Below are 23,574 nucleotides of genomic sequence, written 5' to 3' on the forward strand. Positions count from 1 at the left end.
GGGAACAAGGGACCAGGAGAAGAGGGGTGAGGTGTTAAATCCACAGCAGCAAAAGAAACAGAGGCGTGGGCACAGGTGGCTTCTGACAAACACAGCTGCTGGGACTCAAGGGTAGTAACAACAAGGAGAGAGCTACTGAGACGGTTACAGGGTTGGTTACAGGAGAACGAATGGCAGCAGCTAAAGTTAGTTAGATACAAAACTGCTTTGAAATCAAGCAAGACTGAGGGAGTGCCGCCATCAGCTATGGATCATGTGACCTGAGGCAAGCTGAGCTAGAATTCGACCGAAGGAGCAGAAGCATCGTGCACTGTGCATGCGTGCACACGCGTGTACATAAGATATCTGATCTGATACAATTATAGGAGTTGACCACAGTCTCTGTGGCATTATCTTTCCAAGGTCTGAGGATGAAGAGCTCAGGCAGGAATTTGGGAGAAGGTGAACCAGAAGTAAGGAATCGAGGACCAGCTAGCACCTAAGACTAGCTAGAAGCTGGACCTCACAGGTCTCCCCATTACCAGGCCTCCAATTTGAATATTTGTGCAGATGCCCTGAAGGGAAAGTCGGTGCCCTTTGACACAGAGCAAAACTAAACACACCCGGTCCAAGAGACAAGGCAGCTGTGTGGACTATCCGGTAGGGGTTCATTCCTGCCACCCAGGATGTCAGCCAAGTAAGCCATACTCCATGAGCTGTGTGACAAGGTTTCACTTACAATCCAACCTCCCAAGTGTAAAGCTTAAAGCTGCGAGTTCCCTTCAACACGATGAATCCCGGGTACAAACACCTGTTCCCACCCATTCTGAAATCTAGGAAGTGTGGTCACAGCTCAGCAAAGACGACACCATACAAATCCACTCCTGGCTAGAGTTCCCAGCTCTGATGGCTTCCAAATCTGTGCAATGGGGTCAGAACCTTTAGGACCTTGAGCACTGAGGGACCCAACACACCCGGACTCACCACTAGCTTCTCTCTGTCAGTTTCATCCACCTGCTTTGAGGGGAGGACCGCCATCCTTCCACACTCGGGCTATTAGCAAGAGGGAAAAATTTCAGATCAACAGTCTGGAAGGCAATAACTTCTGGAAAGGGGTGGCGTGAACTCAGGTTTTGTAAAGCCGAAGTTAATATAATACAGATAGCTCTTTTTATATAAAATAATACACAATATAGAGTATAACTATGAAATATGTTATAACATACAATATGATAATATTATTCACTAGGCACAATAATAAGCATTGGCTTAGGATGAGAAAACAAACAACAGGTTATCACGGTAAGGCTGCCAAATACGCGTGTCACAAAAATCTAGAAAAATAAAGAAAGTTTGGAAAATAAGGAAGCAAAATCTAGAAAAGCAAGGAAACGTTCCGACAGACCACAAACCACACTTCATAACTCCCTCCACCTGCTTCCTTACGATGCTGTCCTTGCCGCTGTGACAACCTTGTATAGAATCATTTAGAAACAGGAAGGCGCTTCGGTCCCTTCAGCAGCATAATCTATCAAAGTTTGCTCTCTAAATTATGAGGTGGAAAAATTGCTTTTGACTTCACAGTTAGCTGAGCTGTGTGTGCATGATGTAACGTGCCCCGTGTTGCTCTTGTTTGTGTGAATGCATGTGCATGTGTGTACATCTATATATGCAAATAAACTCGGTCTCTCCTCTAGCGTGACTAGTTGAAATCTGTTATATGTGTGTGCATGTGCATGCGTATGCATGGTGTGTGTGTGTGTGTGTGTGTGTGTGTGTGTGTTTCATTTTACAGTATGTGTGTCTGTCTGTGAGCATGTGCAATGTAAGTGCAGCTACCCAGAGCCCAGAAGAGGATGCTGGATCCTGGGTGCTGGAGTTACAGGAGGGTGTAGCCACCTGTTTAGGTGCCGAGAACAGCATAGGTTCTGTGTAAGGACAGCTTGTGCTCTCGCCTACCAGTGAGCCAACTTACCAGTCCCTAAAACTTAGTTTTTATTAATAATCATTGGCTTGGAAAGTTTGTATGTTTTAACTTCACGACTGCTGCTGACCTACGTCTACATATGCTCTAAAACATGGCATTTCTCAAGACTCTCATGAGCTACCCGACACTTCCCTACACGAGAAGTGTGTCAGAAAGAAACTGAAGAGGAGAGACACAGAGGCCTTATCAAAGCAGCACAAGAGCGTACGGCCAGGGGCTGGAGACCAGCTCAGCGGTTAAGAGGGCTCGATGCTCTTGCAGTGAACCCAGGTTCCCAGCACCCGTATAGCAGCTCACAACCATATGTAACTTCATTTCCAGGGGTTATGATAACTTCCACAGGGCCTTGCATGCCTTGCACATGCACGGGCCAACACACACACACAGACACATAAAATAAATATTTTTGAAAGCATGTGACTGTGCAAGCAGTGCTGGGAACAGCTTTTGCTCTCATGGGTCTTGGAAGATGCAGATAAAGCGTCCTAAGGTTTAATCTTTTACTGTGTCCACAATAAACCCACTCCAACGGGGAAGAGAGAAAACACAGAAATGGAGGCTCATGGCACAATCAGTACACCTGCTATACACCTTCACAGGAAATGCCAGGAGTGCTGAGTTCCTGTCGTCTTTGCCTGCCACATCTCAGCAGAAGAGGCAGCCAGCTATCAGCGACATCAGGGCTCCTCTAGGCAGGAAGGGCAAGGGAGTAGATGCCAGCAGCGCCTGCCTGGCCTTGCCCTGACAAAGTTGCCTTGAGGCAAGGAGAGAACCACTTGCATTTGGGGTGCTGTATGCTTGAGGCATGGGGTGAAGATCCAAGGAATGCCCTTTAGCACTGTGCTGAAGGAGGGAGATTCTAGAGAGGGGTGTGGTAGGGAGTGGGGTGGGGGTAGGGAGTGGAGTGGGGTAGTAGAACTTCTAAAGACTTAACATCTGGGGTCAAGACCGCAGGCTGAAAAGCCCAGTGGTCCTGAGCCCTCCATGGCTTTAGCTGAATCCTTTTCCTTAACCTACCGAACGAAAAATAAAACATGCTGGGGGCAGGGCACGGGACACTGAGGGGCACACTTATTCCTAATCTACAGCCTGTGGGGGTTAGGTTTTCTCTCCTTTGCTGTTTTCAACACATCCTGTTGAAAAGGACCCCCACAAACCCTCCTCTTCTCGCTTGGTGTGTAAGTACATTTTTGTGTCTTGAAATTCTCAAAGCAAAGTTTGAATTCTTGCTAGATATTTCATCACAGACTTTTATAACAGGCCAACTTCAGGAGCCACATAGGCACAAGGGAGGGTGTCAGGGCCCACAACTGACTCCTGGGAGGTACAGGCATAAAGATCTTAAGCTCAAGGCCAGCTTCAATTACAGTTTAAAGTCAACTCCAGCGTCCTGAGACCGAGACCTCAGCGGTTAGGAGTAACAGCTGCGGGTTCCGATGACCCCTTTCTTTGACTCTGGGTCTCCCTCTAACCATTCCTCTCGTTGCCCCTTTTTTGTGGCGGAGGTGTAAACGTCTCTGCCAACAGGCTTGCCACTGGGGAAGGCTCAGGCTGGGAGCCTGCCCGTGTCCGGCTCTGGGGTCACTTCCTCGTAGCTTCACAGTCACAGAGGGCCAAACCCACAGATGATTAAGCAACCAGTGAAGTTCCTCCAGCTTTTCTTCCTCGTTCTCTGTGACACCACTGCCTAGAGGGTCCTCCCTTAAGTTACCCTCTGCTTAAAACGGTTCAAAGCTTAGCTCGATCTTTCGGGCTATTGAAGAGAACAGAATTCAAAATAAATGCACAGGTTCTTAAACCGTGCGTGACGGGAGTCGGAGGTGGGGATGGGTGTCCGCTGGTCTCTCTACGGTGGTCCTAAAAGTCCCTGGCCACGCCTTGGAGGTCGGCTCGGCGGGGTGCGGCCGGGGTCACCGCCGCAGGGTGCTGGGCTGCGGGGGCCGCGGTTCCTGGGAACGCCCGGGAAAGTCCCGTGGGTCGAACGGGGGCGTGGCTGGGCCCGGCGGGGGCGTGGCCTGGCTCGGTAGGGGCGGGCGCCGGGCGGCTCTGCGGCCAGGCTGGGAAGAGGCGGGCGCTCGGCTCGCCATGGCCGCTGCGGTTTCAGTCTGAGCGGCGTCCACCCCGCGGTCCCGGGCCGCCCGGGCCATGCGGCCTCCGCCACTGTGGCTGCCGTTGCTGTTGCTCTGTGGGCTCGGCGCCGCGGTGTCTTCTCCAGGTAGGTGCGACCCAGAAGGCCCCTCCCCCCATTCCCCGGGCTTCGGCGGGTGTCGCATCGGTGCGTGGGTGCCGCTGGGAGCCTACACCCGGCGCAGGGTGGGGGTCTTCGGCGGTTCCCGATCTGCGGGTTGATCGCGATCGGGCAGGGGACGGACCGGGAGGAATCTCCAAGAAGGAGCTCCAGTGAGTGTGGCGTGGACCACGGGGAATTCCAGGCCTGGAGCTGGAGAGCCCAGGTCGTTGTTGGCCGCTTGGTGCCAGGGAGATCTGCTGAAGGGCAGGACCAATATTGGTCTGTCTGGGCGGCGTATAAAATCCTGGTACTCAGTCCCTCACGATCTTATAGATGGGGAACAGAAATGCCCGTGTCCCCTCAGTGTATGAAGACAGGGGGTCAGCTGAGCCACACTTTTAATCCCAGCTCTACCCTACTCCACTCACACAAGCCCTTTACCTGGATTCAGTTTCCCCCCTCTTGTCCCCATCTGACTGTGTTTATGAGCCAGTCATCAAAACCAACAAAAGAAAGACATCACTGACCAAAAACATTGTTCCTCCATGATTATGTTTTGCTGGATTCTTTCCCATGCAGAGATCATATCAAAGCTTAGGTATCTGGAGTCTACAGTGAGTGCGGGAGTTGTGAAAACACAGAACTCAGAATGAGGAGGAAGGGTCCTGAAGTTTCCGACTGGGCCAGCTTGGGCTACTCGAAGACGGTCTTGGCCTGTGTTGTTGTTTTTTGTTTTGTTTTAAGTTTGGCCATTAGTTAAATATGCTCAGGAATTGGGAAGTTCCCTCCCATTGGAAATGGTGTTGAGGGGTTGATCCTGTGTCAACATCCCAGCAAAGACCCTTAAGTTTCCTGTCTCCTTATGGGCAGAGGTGCACAGAAGGATGTATCGCTTACATAGTTAACTTATTCTCCAGCAGTCAGGCAAAGGCTTCACTCTGATGTTCCCCATTTTGCCTTAAGCAATCCGTGTCTGACACACCCACCCACACAGTTAAGTGTAGGAGAGCCTGCAGTTGTCTGAGATATCTGTGAGCTGTGAGTTCAGAAGTCAATAGACGTATTTAGAAACTTTACAACTGACGTTTTCCTAATGATTAACTTTTATTGTATTCCAAAGTTGTGGCCTGTGGCTCATTAACAACAAATTGGAGCCTTAGATATTTTTACAACAGTGGCCTTTTGTAAATCTCTTAGGCTCTCATACCCCTCTTTTAACAAATAATAAAGCAAAGTTTTCACACTTTTATGATAAGAAAAACCTTACTAGGGTATGTTTAAAGAACCGCTTTTTAGTCACAATGCAAAGTGAAAATATCAACAGTCCCCTTAGGCCAACAGGTAATGAGAAGATTTCCCTCCATAGGTTATGAATGGACCTCAGGAATCATAAGATTGCTTTTTAACAACGTAAGGATGTTTGCCTGCATGTATGTCTGTACCACTTGAGTTCCTGGTGCCTACGGAGGCCTAAAGAGGCCATTGGATCTCCCAGAACTGGAGCTATAAATAGTTGCGAGCTGCTTTGCGAATGCTAGGACTCTGTAGACCATCTCTCCAGCCCCTGGAAACAAGGCTTTGAAAGGAACGTTTATAATTTTGTACCCTTCCAGGGAGTCAAGGATAGCATAACCATACTGTACCCTAGCGATCTGTAGTTGTGCTTCTCCCTTTGTTGGGTGGCAGCCATATGCTATAGATCAGAAAAACAAGACAAAAACAACATAATTGACAGTATGAATGAGACTCTTTAGTTATTCAGACCTGCATGGAAGGGTCAAGTCAAGACTTCTGCTTGTAGTTGTGACTGCTCCTTGTACTGTGGAGTTGGAGTATGCATACGTACGTGTCTGTCTGTGTGTCTGTCTGTGTGTATCCGTGTGTGTCTTTGTGTTTATGTGTGTGTATGTGTCTCTGTGCGTCTGTGTGTCTCTCTCCGTCTCTGTGTGTATGTCTGTTTGTCTCTCTGTGTGTGTCTGTCTCTGTCTCTCTGTTGCTGTCTGTATTCTTGTGTGTGTGTGTGTGTGCGCGCATATACTTGAAGGAATGTCCAAACCAATGAGTGTTAGGAAATTTAATGTTTGGGTGTTGTTTCTTCAGGTGAAACTGTCTTGTCGTTGGATATATGATAATCCTAGCTTCTGTTTATTGAGACAAGTTGCTGAGGGCTGTATGTATATTTTTTCCCTCTTAATCTTATTTTATTCCCAGGAGGAGACAAATGATCCAGGTTAAAACCAAACCAAACCACTTTCTATTGGGGAATTTACTAAAAAGAGTAACTTCATGGCTAGGACTGAGGGGTGAGGACTGTTTATTTCCCTGTCACATTTAAGTTGCTGGAGGTGAGGTCATTGGCGTCAGGCATGGTTCATGTGAAGCTGACCAAGAGGCAGGGAGAGGCTCGAACCAGGGAATGGGTATAACCTTCAAAGACCCGTCTCTGCTGATCTGTTCCTTCCACGAAGGCCCTGCACTCACAGGTTCCACTGCCCTCAAAATAGCTCCACAGACTGGAGACCCAGTGAGCCTGTGGAGGACATCTCCATCCCCTAACTAGACCCACTTAGGGCAGCAGCATTTGCTGTCAGTGCTGCCGACAGAAGCTTCCTGGGAACAGGATGGGGAGAGTGGAGGAGAGCCCTCGCTGCTCCTGCAGAGGTCTGGGGTTTGGTTCCAAGCATCAACGTTAGGCGGTTCAGAGCCACCAATCAGGGGGTCAGACGCCACCTGCCCTCCATGGCACCATCGAGCACATGGTAGCCACATAGCCCCATGCAGGCAGACCCACACACACATAAATAAAAATAATGAATAAATCTTTTTAAAAAGTGAAAGGCAAAGCCAGATAGCATAGTCTGTCTTGTGTTTCTGTTTTTAAAGATGTGATTAATTAGGGGTTTAAGATAGCTTTTGGGGGATGGTTGGAAAGAGAGATGCTTACTACCAACATTCTTGACTTAACTCTGAAATCTAGGATCTACATGGTAGCAAGAGAGAACACACACACACACACACACACACACACACACACACACACACACACAAACAAACACACAAAGTAAAGATGGCTTCTTAGTTCCCAGTTCCCTATGGCTGCCTCTCAAGTAATGAGAGCTGGTTCCAGAGAGTTTGCAGGAGCTGCAGGCTGGCACAATATTCAGTGGCTCAGACCTGTCACAGATCAGCACACCTTCTTCCTCAAGATGCCTGTGTCCTGTGACTGTTAGGTTCCATGAGAAGTGACTGTTCCCAGTCAGATGATCTTAAAACTGGCAGTCTATTTTGGCGTATCTGGGTTACATCCAGTGTAATCACAAGGGAGACCGTTTCAGTAGAATCTAGCCAAGGTAGGTTCTTCCACCTGCTGCTCCTAGGATCATGACCTTTGTCCCTGAAACACATGCTGCTCTCTGGCCTGGAGCACTGTAAGATAAAGTTTGTTTTCAGCCACTAAGTTTTGGATCAATGGCTGCAGAAACAATAGCAAACTAACGTGGCCCCCATGTGTGGACACCAGCGCTTTAAAGACACTGCACCTCCTATGAGGCAAAAGCTCCCAGATGCTAGGGGACTGAGCAAAGCTTTGTCATTCTCCATGCGTGTGCCTGTGGCCTCTGAGTCACAAACCACTAATGATAAGAGCTAACTGGGTGTAGTCTGCATGAACGTGCTCCCTGCACCTCAGCCCCATACACTGCCCTCCTGCCTCACCCCAGGATGTCCTGGGATCCAGACACTTGAGACTTGATAGATTCCTAAGGACAGGATAGGTGTGTGGCCACACACTCCACTTACCAAAGGCAGCTTTTCTACACGCATGCCTTCCCTGCGAGGATGGACAGAGATCTACTGCAATCGTTAGCCAAATTCTGCCAGGTAGTCTGGTCCCAGCGACTCAAAAGGTACAGGAGTCTTTAGAACCATCCAGAGAAGGTCAGCACACCTGCCATGGTCTGTGACATGAGATAAAACCACGGGCCAAACACAAAGAAAGCGAGGAGGAGGGCGCCTGGGCCTTGCATGGGTTCTGCTCTGTTTTTTCCATGGTTGACAGCTGTCTGTCAGTGCAGTGCTCATTCTCCACATCTTCCAGAGAGAAAGCACTCCTGAATCCCACAGCATCTCAGCTTTTCTCTTCTTAAAGATTTATTTTATGTATATAAGTACACTGTCGCTGTCTTCAGACACACCAGAAGAGGGCATCAGATCCCATTACAGGTGTTTGTGAGCCACCATGTGGTTGCTGGGAATTGAACTCAGGACCTCTGCAAGAGCAGTCAGTGCTCTTAACCGCTGAGCCATCTCTTCAGCCCCACTTTTCTCATTTTCAACAGGCGTTCCCCACCCACCCAGTTCTTCAACGTATCTGTGTGGCACTGAGGAGTGACTGAAATATGAGCAGAGCCCAGAGTGGTGGGACACACCTACCCAGCACCCGAACTCACTCCTTCCTTCCGCAGAAAGACTGTATTGAGAACGCACTGTGACTAATCCCTCTCTCGAGACCCAAATGCCTTATCTGGAGGCAAACACAAGACACTAACGAGGAGCCCAGAGTATCTATGTGTAAAGTCCGCCCTCTGAAGGACTCCAGTGTGAATCACACTCAGGAGTAAAATCAGAGGAAGAGGGTGGAGGTGCAAGCAGGTTTATACCAGGTTTACCCCAGGGCTGGGTCTCAACAGACCCAGGCGGGGAGGCTCCCTGGAGAGGGAGCAGCAGAGCAAGGTCCCAAGTACAGTGTGTGCTGTTTCCCAGGGGGCAGCGAGGGGTTAGAGTGAAGAGGGTGAGGTTCCAGGACAGGCAATCCAGAATGTGGAGAGGGCTGCCTGGGAGAGTGCTTTATGGTATGCGGACCGTCTAGCACTTCCCTGTGGAGTCCACAGTTCTGAGACTCATTTTCTTCAGGGAGTAAGATTAGATAAGGTTCCCAAGAAACTCCCGGTGGAGGAGGCAGAGACAAAGCCGTGCTGTGTGAGGCTTCCCTTAGAGCCAGTCCGAAAACTCTGTCTTGCCAGGTTAGCTTTTTGTTGTGTGTTGGGCATCCAACCCAGGGCTTTGAAGTGTGTCCCACTGAGCTCCAGCCCCAGGCCTGACGTGTATATAAAGCAAAGACAGGGATGGCTCCAAGGAAGGTTGAGGGGAAGGAGATCTGAGGGAGAATACAGCATGTGGAGGCATCCGGAGCAGGGAAATTGTAGCTCAACATGACCAGCAGACCAGGCCCTGGAGACGAGAGTAAGGAAGGCAAAAGAGGCCAGAGAAAGCACATGGCCCAAATGTCAGGATCACCTAGGAATGAGAAGCAGGGGGAGAAGCCGGTGAGCTGGAGTTTAGGATACTCAGGTGAGAAGAGCTGAGGGGAGCCGCAGGTCCTGAGTGGGCCTGGAGGCAGCAGACACTTGGTATGTTAATGTTACTAGGCACCAGGATTAGTCATTTGTCCTGAGTTCCTTTTGTATCTGAGAACTGAATAGCTCTTCCACTCGTGGTTAGAGTAAGTTTCTTTCTAACTTGGTCCCTAGTGTTCCTCTCGATTGTGAGAATAGGGACCCGGCAGAGGAAGAAGGTATTCCTTCCAGTTCCTCCAGAGGCACGAGCGATGGTGAGGGGAGGGGTGTTAGGCAGAATATTGTCCTTTAGAAGATGTTCAGGCACTGATCTCCGGACCTTTGGGATACATGACCTGACAAAAGGGGCTTTGCAGGTCTGACTGAGGTGAAGACCCTGACTGGGGATGATCCTGGATTCTGAGCTACACAGACTCACAGTCATTGCTGGGGTCCTTGAGAGATAGAGTAAGGAGCCATGAAATTGAACCAGAGAGAGGGCAACGCAAGGCAGAGAAAGGGGCCACAAGCCAAAGAATGCGTAGCTTCCGGAGCACAAAACAGGAGGAGCCCTGGGTTTTTCTCTGGGTGACTCCAGAAGGAACAGGGCCCCTGCCGCCATCTCCACCCTAGGCCTGTTTCACACACCTGATCTCGGAGTGACAATAAATGATAATGAGGTGAAGTAGATGAGATGCTACGACTCAGTTGGGAAATGCTACAGCTGGGACAGAAACCCAATGCAGGCAGGAAAAGCCGTTTCAGATTTGTCCATGGGCGCCTGGCTTCCCCCAGGCCCTCAGTGAGCTGACCGGGCCTGCCCTCTGCCTTGCTGCTTCAGACATCTGGCTTGGACCGCCTGCTCCCCTGAGGCCTGTGTCAATGGTTAGCAGTGTTGAGCAGCCAGAGGTCACAGAGGTGGAGGCGCTGGGCAGTCTGGATAGACAGGTGTCTGCAGCTGGTGGCGGTACACCATGCTGCGGGGGCTGGAGGCTCCTCCGCACCCTTCTGGCTTTGAAGGACTCCCTGAAAACATGTGGTTTGGGTTTCCTGCATTGAACTCTGGAGCCTGTTTTTCTTCCCACCTTCTGAATATTTCTCATTAATCTTTCGATCAAAGAAAGAGTAACAACGATTTCCCTTCTGAGAGAAGGTTCCAGTGTTTTCAGTCTCTAAAGGATCCGCCTGACAGGATGGTTGGAGCTGGTCTCTTTGGGAAGTCTGCTGCCTCCAGGGAACACGGTCTTTTGTGACTTGTGGCTCTCAGGGCGGGGAGGCAATTTAAAAGTGTACACATTTCCACTGTGGCTTCGAAGCTGGGATTCAGAGAGTTATTTAGATCTCAGCGATGAGATGCTGAGAGTTTTCGAGAAGCAGATGGTGTGTGCTCTTGCCCTCATGTCAAGCGCCTTTGGGAGTTGCCTATCTGATCTGGGGCATCTGCATCAACACATACATGCAGCGTCACCTTGGGACCCCACCTGGGCCTAGGAGATGCCCATTCTTTGGGGTGCTCTACTATTTTTTTTTTGGTTCTTTTTTTCGGAGCTGGGGACCGAACCCAGGGCCTTGGGAGTGCTCTACTATTGACTGCAGAAAGATGGAGTCCTGGGCAGCCCGCAGTCAAGTGTCTCACGTGGTATATGTAGGAACCCAGTGTAGTCACCCAGTGTAGAAAGGCTGTGGTTACCACCACCTAGAGGGTAACCTAAAATATGTCTTCCACAGTGCCCTCCTTACAATCAGGCCCAGAGGGTGCGACAGGGAGAACAGGCACGCCCATCCCAGAACCAAACTGCAACCAGAGCTGTGTTAAATAAATGGTTTTCATAATGGGCACCGAAAGGGTTTTTTGTTTGTTTGTTTTTGTAATTCTGGATTTCCCTCTTCTCTCCCACCCATTCCTCCTCTCCTTCCCTGTTCCTCCCAAGACTCCTTGTCCCAGCTTGCTGCCCCTAGGAAGCTGAAGCTTCACCTGTACAATGACGAGCAGATGCTAAGCTGGGAGCCTTCGCCCTCCAGCAACGACACGAGACCAGTGGTCTACCAGGTGGAGTACAGCTAGTAAGTGGATGCTCTGTGGGTCTGGGACCTTTGTGGGAGGTTGGATGGAAGCCTGGAGTCAGATCCTGACTAGGGCTCTCAGCACGACTGTGGTGAAACCTCCTGCACATTTGAAAGGTTCAAAGACAGAGATTTCAGTCACCTCCTCCTGCTCATCAGCGGTGGATTTAAGTCTGGCTGTCAGAGAACACTGGCTGCTGGGACCTCCTTTAGGGGTGAAAGTTAATCCCTTTGTTCTGAACAGAGCAAGGGTCCACTTCCGCCCTGGGAAGGCAAGAGGTGACTTTCGGGTTTAAAACCTCAGCGTCCAAAGTGAGCCCACTTAGGGATGTATTCGGGCGCACTACAATGAGTTCTCAGTTTCTCACCTGGTTTTCTGTTCTGAATAATGGAGTGTTCACACTCTTTGTTCTGCCTCTCACCTCCGTTCTGTGTTTCTCATCTGTGGCCACCACTCGATTTACAAAGAAGTATTCGCTAAGAAACTGGGCTCAGTGAAACGGTTTTGTTTTTGGTTTTTTGGGTCCTGTAAGTTAGTTGAAGATTACGGTGAAATCACTAGGCTCATGGTAGTAAACAAATTACCAGTTTGTTTTGAGAGAAGCATTCCCATTCTGCTCAGATAGCCCTGGAACTAGCGAGCCTCCCACCTCAGTCTCCAAGGGGTAGCTGAGATCCCAGGCCTGTGTCACTGTCCTCTGTGCTTTCTTTAAAAGGCTTCCTTTCACCACAGAGCTTTGTAGTATAGTCTGACTTGTTTGACTCTAGGGATTTTTGTTTGTTTGTGGGGCAGGTGGGTGTGTACACAAGCGTGTGCAAACCTCTCTCACACACATACGCACACAGGCATGTGGAAGCCAGAGAGCATGGCAAAGTGCCTTCCTTAGTCCCACTGCCCCCCTTTTTTGAGACAGTCTCTCAGTGAACCCGGAACTCCAATTCAGCTAGATAGGCAGAGTCGGGATCTTCCTGTTTCTCCTCCATGCTTGCCTGTGCCCGTGACACTGGGGTTTTACAGGTTCGCTTGGATGCTGAGGGTCTGAACCAGGCAGGCAGTTTAACAACAGCCACTTCCCCAGCCCCCTTCCTTTCTTTCTTTTTGGTAAACATTTTGTATCTTTTTATCAGAGGTTGAGGTTGGTTTTAGTAAAAGAAGCATTGGTAAAAACTAGAGCAGGCTGGTCCTCCACCCCCACCCATTCTGCCGTGGCTCTGGTGAGGGCAAGAGGGCTTTGTTTTTGTTTGGCTTAAAATCAGTTTCCTTGTTTGAGGTTTTTGGTTTTTTGTTTTTTTTGTTTTTAACTTATTTTGAGACTAAGACTTAAGAACTATGTTTGTCTGTGGTCAAGCAGAACTGGCATTGTACATGAAGCTTTTTAAGGTCTTGGTAGCAAAGCCAAATCCACAGGAGCGTCTAGGCTGTGTCAAGTTAGCAGTTAGGGCTGGAGAGATGGCTCACTGACTGCTCTTCCAGAGGACCCGAGTTCAATTCCCAGCAACCACTTGGTGGCTCACAACCATCTGTAATGGGATCTGATGCCCTCTTCTGGTGTGTCTGAAGACAGCACATAAAATAAAGAAGTAAATCTTTAAAAAAAAAAAAAAGGTTAGCAGTTAAAATACACCATCGACCACACGCTCTCCCACAAAGCCTTAGGTAATTTCTGAAGCAGAAGTCCAGCATGACCCTGTGCACACTGTAGAGAGAATCTCTTGTCTCGTGCACTGTGTAGAAGCGTCACCGGTCAAGGAAAAGCAGACTGCCTTTTAGCAAAAGGTGGCAAGAAATATGTGGGAGTTCCGATAGAAAAGGGTGGAACTCTGGTAATTCATCAGAGGCGCTGGAGGTGGGAGAGGTAACCAGTTGTGTGGCACTCATAGAATAGAATAAACGGGATATATAAGGCACGAGCTAGAAGGGAGTGAGCCAGAGCTTTCAGCCTAGGCATTTATTCATACGAAAGTCTCTGAGTCTTTATTCCGGGACAGAGAGGCCAGGTGGAAAAGCTTGTGGCCACAGCATGGAAGCCTGGATGACTGCTATTAGTAAAGCTTAGACCGACTGACTGGGCAGAGCTCGACGGACTGTATGACTGAGCTGTGTTCATTTCATCCTTCATTTAAATGCAGCCAAAATCACTGTATTATTGTCCTCTATATGCAAAGGGATCCATCCCTTCCCTCAGAACCCCTATCCCCCCATAAGTCTGTCTTCTGAGAAACGTTCTTAAAAATTGTTCCGAGATGGGTGGTGGTGGCTCACACGTTTAGTCCCAGCACACAAATGCACATAAAAATAAAAGACAGAATCTTAAAGCTTTAGAGGAAGCTGGTATAGTGTATATCTTGAATGGACCTACCATAACAGCAGCCACAAGAGACCAGTCGTTCACATTCATAGGGTATGGTTCCAGTCGTTCACATTCATAGGGTATGGTTCCGTTCAGGATGAGGGAGCTGAGACAGACAGCACCTCAGTCACTGGCTCTGACCGGGGCTTCAAGTTGAAGAGAAATAGAGAATCACTGTCGATGGGTACCAGATGGGGGCTGGGGGGGAGGGGTAAGTGACAACACATTTTAAAAATTGGCCATGGGGTTGGGGATTTAGCTCAGTGGTAGAGCACTTACCTAGGAAGCGCAAGGCCCTGGGTTCGGTCCCCAGCTCCGAAAAAAAGAACCAAAAAAAAAAAAAAAAATTGGCCATACTGGTCTTCTCTCTTTGTGCACATCCCGAGAGCATTGAACACCTGAGTGGGCGTGGCATATGAATTAATCTGGTCAAGAGTGTCTGGACTTGACCTTGGCCGAAAGGATGAGCGGGTGCCAATCCTTTGGAGAAGTCGGTGTCTCTAGAGAACCGTGTTAGGCATGAAGAGAGGATTCTGTGAATTGAGATCTTGCTTGCTTTCCCAGCGTCGATGGCTCTTGGCATAGGCTGCGGGAGCCGAACTGTACGGACATCGCAGAGACGAAATGTGACTTCACAGGAGGCGGCCGCTTGAAGGTTTTCCCATACTCATACACAGTCTTCCTGCGCGTGCGAGCCAGGCTCGGAAAGCACACTTCCCACTGGGTGAAGCTGGATCCATTTCAACACTATGAGAATGGTAAGAACTTGGGGAGAAAGCTGTACAGGGGCTGGAGAAGCGACTCGGCTAGTAAGAGCTCCTCTGGCTCTTGTTCCCAGCACCCAAACTGGGGAGCTCACAACTGCCTGAAACTCCAGCTCCAGCCATCCAGCTCCCTTTCCTGGCCTCCTCCTGCACCCACACCCACACACAGATAAATAAAGAAGACACAACTTTAAAAACAAGTGTCACAGGCCCAGGTTTTCTCTGTGTGCCTCTTTGGTGGTCAGAATTGAACCCACGGCTTTGGTCCTGGTCCTCATCCTAATATGCCAGAGACAAGTGGTAAGGTTGTCCGAGACCACTGACCCTCAGGCTGATGCTAAAGGAATAGGCTCTGGGACTCTAAATTTGATGCCACGCCTGTTATTGTAAACAGTGTTTTATGGGAAGACAGTTACAGCCATTTTTTGTTGTTGTTGTTGTTGTTGTTTTTGTTTGTTTGTTTTCTTGATGTGGTGCTAGGAAGCAAGGACCTGTTACCTCCCAGGCAGATGCTGTACTGCTGAGCCCCCAAACAGACGCACGCACATGCACACACACAAACACACACACACACACACACACACACATACACACGAGCATGCACACACACATACACACGCATGCGTGAATTCAAAGTATCAGACAACAGAAGTGACCACTGTCTAGATAGTTCATGCTCTAGTAAGCAGGTACAGTATTTTTGGCTAGGGTTTTTTTTTTTTTTTTTTTAAAGACATGTAATCCTGGGTAGCACGGCAGATTTTACTGTTATCACTACCACAGCAAAAATGTGACAGAAAATTGAAAATAAAGATAAATAAGTTAATAAACAAATAACCCCACCCCCTCCCAATAATCCAGAACCATTAAAGTGCCAGCTTATTTAAAAGTGAGCTGGGGGTTCAGGGTGGCGCACACCTTTAATCACGGCACTTGGGAGGTAGAGTCAGGCAGATGTCTGTGAGTTCAAAGCCAGCCTGGTCTACAGAGCGAGTTCCAAGCTAGACAGAGCCACACACTGAGAGATCCTGTCTCAAAAGATCAACAGTGAAAGAAAAACCCAACAATACGGTAAATGTTACACTACGCCTATACTTAGTCCTGTTTACCTACATGTAACATGTATAGTTTACACATGAACACGGGAGACTGGGATCCTCGTATGAGGGCAACATGCAGTGTCTTTTCTCTCTGAGTTCAGTCCCTCGCTTCACATGATACTCTCCAGATCCAAGCCCACCTGTCTGCAAATTTCAAACCTTGCACTTCCTTTCCACCCTGAATGAAAACTTCCCTCCACCTTAAGTTTCTGTTCTGTTTCTCTGGGATTCTGATGCCTGTGGTGATTCTAGAAGCTTTGCTTACAGTCAGATGACTCCCAGCTGAGAAACAGCACCTCAGCTAGAACATCTTCAATGCCTTGTGCAGGGCCAAACCCTTGAGGTGGGCTGCGTGCCCCTCCCTGATGGGGACCAGGAAACAACTCCATGTAGCTCTAATAGATTCTGGCTCAGAGGGCCTTTCAGCAGGGCCAATCCTGCACCTGCCAACACTCCGTGGGTTCTACAAGGGCCTTTCCTTCTGCTTGGATGCTGGCTCCCCGGTAAACCTCATATTCAGAATGGGAATCTGAGTGGAGCTGGTTGCCTGTGTAAGTTAAATGTGTGTGTACACACAGTGCAGATGTGTATTGGGTTTAATAGGCATTCACAGTGTACATGGGCGTCTGTGTGTCACTCATGTGAAGTCTTTGTGATTCTATTTCAGTTACTGTTGGACCTCCAAAAAACATCTCGGTGACCCCAGGGAAAGGCTCCCTCGTCATACACTTCTCCCCTCCCTTTGACGTGGTCCAGGAGGCATCTTTTCAGTATTTTGTCCACTACTGGGAAAAGACAGAAACCCAAAAGGCAAGGACTCTTTCTTTTTCGTTTATGTTTTTTTTTCTCTCTTTAAGAGTTTCTTTTTTTTTTAAGATTTATTTTATGTATGTGAGTACACTGTAGCTGTTTTCAGACACACCTGAAGAGGGCATCAGATGTCATTACAGATGGTTGTGAGCCACCATGTGGTTGCTGGGAATTGAACTCAGGACCTCCGGAAGAGTCAGTGCTCTTAACCGCTGAGCCATCTCTCCAGCCCCCTAGAGTTTCTTAGAAGAAAGAAGAAAGATTGCCACGTGAGATGGAAGACTCGGGTCACCGGTGTCTCCTAGAGCTTGAGCCCTGAGCCCTCCTCTGCCAGGAGGGTCTGAGCCCTCTTTGGTGTCATCCATTTCTGCTTCATGGACTTTGCTGCTTCCTTGCGTAAGATGGATTTGCTGTACCTGGACCTTGGGAAGGCCTAGGGACCTGTTTCTTTTCAAACAATTTAGTTAGTTAGGCCTGGCAGATGGCAATAGATTTGTGATGTCATTTCAGTTACTGTCACCACGGGAGCAATGCCAGGACAAGGCCCAGGTGGCCTTGCTCTCTTCTTTGATGTCAACCCCTCACCTCTACCCCCACCCCGGGCCACTTCTGGTGTGGACTGAGTGACAGTGGTCTGCAGTGTCATGTAAAGGGACACTGCACGAACAAGGCAGGTGCTTTAATCAGTCTCAGCCTCCAGACAGGTGTGGCCAACAGGAGGGCTGACACAGCCTGAGGCAGTCGAGTCCATCTACCCCCTGAGGACATGAATGCCTGTCCTTTCAACCACAAAGGGATTAGCACATTCACTTCAGAGACTCTTTGGGAATAAAGATGCACTGCAGGATGCTTTTCTCCCTTGTCTAACCATACAGATGGTTCTTTTATTGTCTGCATGTGAGGGTGTGTGTGCACACAGGCTTGCATGCAGCTCCACACACCCATGCGTGTGGAGGCCAGAGGGCGACTTCAGATGGCCTCCTCTGTTGATCTCCACCTTAGTTTTTTGAGACAGGCTCTCTCCCTGAACCTAGAGCTCACCATTCTTCCAGACTGACTGGCTACTAAGCTCCAAGAACTGCCTGTCTCTGCCCCCCAGTGGTGGAGATGAGAAATGGAACGTCAACATGCCGCAGTTTGCATAGATGCAGAGGGAGTGAACCCAGCTTCTTGTGATCACACAGCAAACGCTGTGCCCACCAAACCATCTCCCCAGCCCAAGGCGTTAATTTTACAGAAGAAATTTCCACACTACTAGAAATTAAGATTTGTGACCTTCTGGTTGCCTCAGGCTTAATGGGTCCTCGTAGCCCCACGGTCCTATTACCATTTGGTTGTGTTCACTGTGTACTTGGGGAGTCATTAGAAAAGCTGGAAGCTGCGTGGCCCTGTCTGTCTGTCTAACCTGTGTGGCTCTCATGCTGTCTACACAGGTTAAAGGCCCTTACAAGAGCAACTCCATTGTGCTGGATGATTTGAAGCCATTCAGAGTATATTGTTTACAAACCAAGGCCCAACTGATTTTGAAAAACAGAAATATCGGACCGCACGGGCTCCTGAGCAATGTATCTTGTCACGAAACAACAGCGGATGGTAAGACATGCCTTCATTTATCCATTACCTGCTCGCAAAGGCTTCTCTTGAAATAGTGACAATAGCTCGCTGTGGTGTGGCCAGTGGCGGGAGCAGCCCTGGAAGTTCTGACCTGACAGGAGAATTAGGTCTGCAGCAGCAAGGGCTGTGTTGGGCAGACTCCACAACACTTGGGACCAGGAGTATGTCAGATTTGTGGTCGTCTTGTTTCAGATTTTAAAATATTTGCGTATACATGATGAGGTGTCTTAGGGCTGAAGCCTAAATCTGAACAGAAAATTCCCTTATGTTTCATAGACACCTTATATGCATAGCCTGAAGGAGGTTTTGTATAATGTTTTAGTACAGTGGTATGGGATTTTTACTGCATTTTTTGCTTACTTTGTGTGTGTGTGTGCGTGCATGTATATGTGTGTACGTGTGAGTGCACTTGAGTGGCAGTCAGAGGACACTGATATTATGACAGGGCAGGCAGAGGATGTGCACACTGCCCTCTGCTGTCACACCTGGGTCTGCAAGATGAAACACCAGCCTGTCAGGCTTATAGGCAGGCCCCTTTACTCACTGCTCCAAGCGCACTTGGGCTTGCACTGTGGCCCCTTGGATGAATTTGGAAGTGGAATTTCCCGTTTGTGGTATTACAGCAGGGCAGGTTTTGACCTTGGAATAGAAGTTTTCAGGTCAAAATTACTAGCTTAAGTCGAGGGCAGAGGGCAGAGAGCAGGGGCGGGGCGTGGGTTTTCCTGGGACAAGAACACGGCCCAGCGTGGGCACGAGGCGTGGGCATGGACGGCTGCTCACTCACTTTTCTGTTACCATCTTTAGCCTCCACCAGCCTGCAGCAAGTCATCCTGATCCTTTTTGGCATCTTCATGTTGCTGCTGGCACTGACGGGAGCCTGCTTCATCCTGTTCCTCAGATACCAAAGCCGGGTGAAATACTGGTTTCAAGCTCCACCAGACATCCCAGAACAAATAAAAGAGGTCAGTACGCAGACGCAGGAGTGACCCGCTGTGACACTCACATGGTAGGAGAGAACTGACACCCCGTGTTGTCCTCTGCCCACACACATACATCCACACAGAATAGCTAAGTAGTAAAATGAACACTGTGTTAGGTCAGCGTCTGTATAAACACGTGGCATCCAGGAGATGACTTAAAGGTTTCCCGGGTTGACATGGAGAGTAACGGTTCCGGATGGTGCTTAAGGGCTCCTCCTGCTTCTTGGGTACGGCCCTCAGAGGAACTGAGCCTGGGTTACCACCCAGTCCTGGATGATGTTTCTCTGGGGCAGAAATCTAAGGTTTTGGTCTACTTTCTTGGGAAAGTGTAAAGAACTACCAAAGGCTGCTGATGTTACATGAGAGTAGAGAGCGGTTTCAGCTTCTGTGTGTGGGGTTTCACACCACAGACATGTGACTTCTGTTCCTCTTTCTGTTGGCCATTTGCACTTCTAAGAGCTGCAGGCAGAGCCTTGGAATCCTGAGTTTATAGCCAAGGGCAAAAGGGAAAGAAAGTTGGGGGCTGTGAGACCCCCCTCTTCACTGTGAGGACCCCAGCCTCACCCAGACATGTCCGGGGTCGTGTGTAGGTAGGAGTGGGGGCTAGAACTTAGGGATGTTCCCTGCTTTATCCTGACATAGCTGAATGAAAACTGAAGACTACTTCTTTTATTTTATTGGGCAGGGTGTGCGTGGGCGCCTGTGCGTGCGCGCGCGCGCGCGCGCGCGCGTGTGTGTGTGTGTGTGTGTGTGTGTGTGTGTGTGTGTGTGTGCGTGTGTGCGCACGGGCAGGTCAGAAGACAACTCTTGTGAGTCAGTTCTCTCCATTTATCATACATGTCTTGGGAACCAAGCTCAGGTGGTCAGGCTTGGCAGCAAGCACCCTAACCTAAATGTTGTTACATTTCTTAAATATTTTAAGGTTTATAACCCACTAAGTAGGCGCTGAGGATGGGGAGGGGGAGGGGGATTCCTACTTTCTCTGTGTTCTGCCCTTCACAGCTCTCATCAGATGAACAGAGGATGGAACACAGGTCCTTGTACTTTCTGGACAAGCATCCTTGCTCTAGGTACACCTAGGCCTGGGCCATTACAGAGCCAAGGCGTGAGAGGCAGGCACATGCTGGAAGTCAGGGCTACAGAGCCAAGGCGTGAGAGGCAGGCACATGCTGGAAGTCAGGGCTACAGAGCCAAGGCGTGAGAGGCAGGCACATGCTGGAAGTCAGGGCTGAGCATGTGTTGGCAGCAGATTGTGCCCCCCAGGATCACAACAATCACAGTAATGATTGGTGGCGGGGGTGGTATCATTTCATTGATGGACAAAGTAAGGTTGTGCTAATTATGACTACACTGAGTTCAACTAGAAACCTTGTATGTGACTGTGTGTAACTGGCTGGCCGTCTACCCTTTTCTAGTATTTAAAGGACCCAGATCAGCTCATCCTGGAGGCCTTGGACAAGGACGGTTCGCCGAAGGATGAGGCCTGGGACTCCGTATCAATCATTTCGTCTCCAGAAAAGGAGCAGGATGATGTGCTCCAAATACCCTGAGCCAGGCCACGGTCTCTGCTTACACGGAGGACAGTGATCAGGGCAGCTTCTAGAGACTGCCACTGCCCCAGGGACATCTCCTGCGGCTTGGGGGGCGGGGGAGGGGGGATGGTATATTGTTTAGTCTTTATGAGTTTTCTGGATCCTGCAAGTATCTAAAAGGACTCCACAGAAAGGAATCTCAGGAAAAGAAAGGTTCCTCTCAAACACTAAAAGACAGTCAGTCCCATCACTGGCAGCCCACGCGGCTACAGGCCTGAGGTTCTTTCTTCAGTGTTAGCTGCTCTGGCCATCAGAAGACTGGTTCCTCGGCTTCACTCTGGAAAATGAGTTGTCCCAGGCATCCCAGCCTGGCACAAAGAGGGGCCCTCGGTGTCCCCTTCATGCCCAGTGTGATGACTTAAATGTGACTACCCTAGGCTCAGTGTTTGCCTAGCATGTACAAGGCCCACCCCAACACCTCACGCACATGGAGGTGGTTAATCTTGTAAATAATGTCCTGATAATTTAAGTCTTTTTTTTTTAACCTAGAAATAAAAGATTGTATATTAAACTTTTTTCTAAAAAGTCTATCTGCTGAGTGGAGGTGCTGCACACCTTTACTCCTGGCTCTTGGGAGGCAGGGGCAGGAGGGTCTCTGTGAGTTTGAGGCCAGCCTGGTCTAGAGTGAGTTCCAGGACAGCCAGGGCTGTGAAGAGAGATTCTATCTCTCTAAATAATAGATAGATAGGTAGACAGACAGACAGACGATAGGTAGGTAGATGATAGATTGATGGATGGATAGAATAGATAGACGGATGGATAGATGGATGGCTGGATAGATGATAGATGGATAGACAGATGATAAATGGATGGATAGATGGATAGATGACAGACAGATGGATAGATAGATAGATAGTAGGTAGGTAGATAGATGATAGGTAGATGGTGGATGGATAGATAGACGATAGGTAGATGATAGATTGATAGATGGATGGATACATGGATGGATGGATAAATGGATAGATAAACATGGATAGACAGATAGATGGATAGATAGATAGGTGGATGGATAGTAGATGGATAGATAGATTGATAGATAGATAGACAGACAGACAAACTTTTTGTTTTTTTGGTTCTTTTTTTCAGAGCTGGGGACCGAACCCAGGGCCTTGCGCTTCCTAGGCAAGCGCTCTACTACTGAGCTAAATCCCCAACCCCCAGACAGACAAACTTTAGAATATTTGTATCTAAGCTCCTACTTTCTTAAGTTACACTTAGTAAAGCAGATGAGTCCGCAGGAGACTTCAGCAAGAAAGAAGTTCCTACCGTCTCATCCCTTAGTTCTTCAAAGCCAAAGGACACCACAGTTCACAAATGAGTCACACTGTTTGGCCCAGCGGGCCACCAACCGTGTTACCTAGGAGCACACCTGAGCTGACTGCCACTCTTGCTTGACTTCCCAAGGGCCCCTTTAAAACCCTTTGGCACGATTTAACATTCAGTAAGGGATGTACAGCTCCCTCCTTTCCCACATATGCACAGGACCCATGTGGTCTGCTGTGAGGAGCCCTGCCCACAGCCTGACCTGACAGTGGGGGGAGCCTCGCCCTTGTTGGCATAGCCACTTCATCCTGTTAGGCCCTGTGCCGCTTGTGGGAAGTGGGGAGCCTCTCTAACTAGACATTGTGTATCCGGCCATCTTGGTGGTGGGATTAAGGGCATTAAGGGTTATAAGGACAGGGCTGGGCTAAGAACTCAGTAGTCAGTGCTTGCCTAACATGCCCAGGGCCTTGAGTTCCATTCCAGGCACTGCAGAAAAGGATAAGGGAGACACCCCCACTGCAGTCCATCCATTTGGAGGAGGGGGTTAGTTCTGAGTGTAGTCAAGTTGACACCCAAGAGTAGCCATCACAAACTGGGGGGGTGAGATTGGTCTCTTGTCCTGGGGCAGGAGGTGGCTGTGGCTGAGCCCCAAAGGGCAGCCAGATTGGCTGAAGGTGGCAAGAGTGCCAGTGGAGAGCATGGAGCCCAAGCTCTGAGCAAATACTTTCTAGAAGTGGGGAGTGGGGCAAGCTATCTAAGCTTCTTCTCTGAATGAGGGGCTGACCCGGACACATTCACCTACTGAGAAGTCAAAGAGCCACAAATTGGCATGTTTTTGTAGTTAGCTTTTGAGACAATCTTGCCGTGTAGCTCTGGCTGGCATGGGACCATCTATGTGGAACACACTGGCTGTGTGGATCAAGCTGGCTTCAGCCTCACAGGGCATGTGCCACCACACCCAGAAGAAACAGAAAAGCAGTTTTACAACCCTCTTCACCATCCTAACGAACTACACAGGTCCTTATTGACGACGATGGTAAGTCAATTAAAAGTTTGAAGTCCCTTTTATTTATGGCCTGAGTGGGCCTGCGTATCTAAAAGCTCTCTCGGTGTCCAAGCGCAGGAGGATACAAAATTTTTAAAGGCAAAAAGCACAAAGACCGTACATCTAAGATGACAGTCGGGGAAGCTGTGAAATGGTCATTCCTGGCAGAACATGGTAATTATTTTGGACATAAGTTGGTGATTATTTTTGAATTATATCTTTCCTAGTTATTTTAGCTTCGTTGTTTTGGTTAATGCATATGGACCATGGTGAAGGCCATGGAAACCTCAAATGTGTCCAAGGCAGATGCGAAGACAGTGTGGGGAGGGATGGTGAGGGCTGAGAACTGTGTAAGGAAACACGAGATAAATGGAGTCAGAACAGGATGGTGGACGGTGGTCCTTCACCATTCCAACTCAGTACATGCAGAATATGGAACAGACCTGCCTATTGAAAGGACCA

The 23,574-nt window shown here is 49.0% G+C and overlaps 1 protein-coding gene across 1 annotated transcript; it reads left to right on the plus strand.

Moving 5' to 3' along the window:
* The first annotated feature begins 4,000 nt into the window (after nt 1–4,000).
* Ifngr2 (interferon gamma receptor 2) lies at nt 4,001–22,268 on the plus strand. Its single transcript, NM_001108313.1, is given in 7 exon segments — nt 4,001–4,181; nt 11,461–11,593; nt 14,509–14,702; nt 16,476–16,618; nt 18,052–18,211; nt 19,037–19,194; nt 20,628–22,268. Coding segments are annotated over 7 exon segments (993 nt in total). The 5' UTR covers nt 4,001–4,111; the 3' UTR covers nt 20,763–22,268.
* Nucleotides 22,269–23,574: the final 1,306 nt, after the last annotated feature.

The sequence above is a fragment of the Rattus norvegicus genome, chromosome 11 (assembly GCF_021556685.1).
Source record: "Rattus norvegicus strain SHRSP/BbbUtx chromosome 11, alternate assembly SHRSP_T2T, whole genome shotgun sequence".
NCBI classification, from domain to species: domain Eukaryota; kingdom Metazoa; phylum Chordata; class Mammalia; order Rodentia; family Muridae; genus Rattus; species Rattus norvegicus.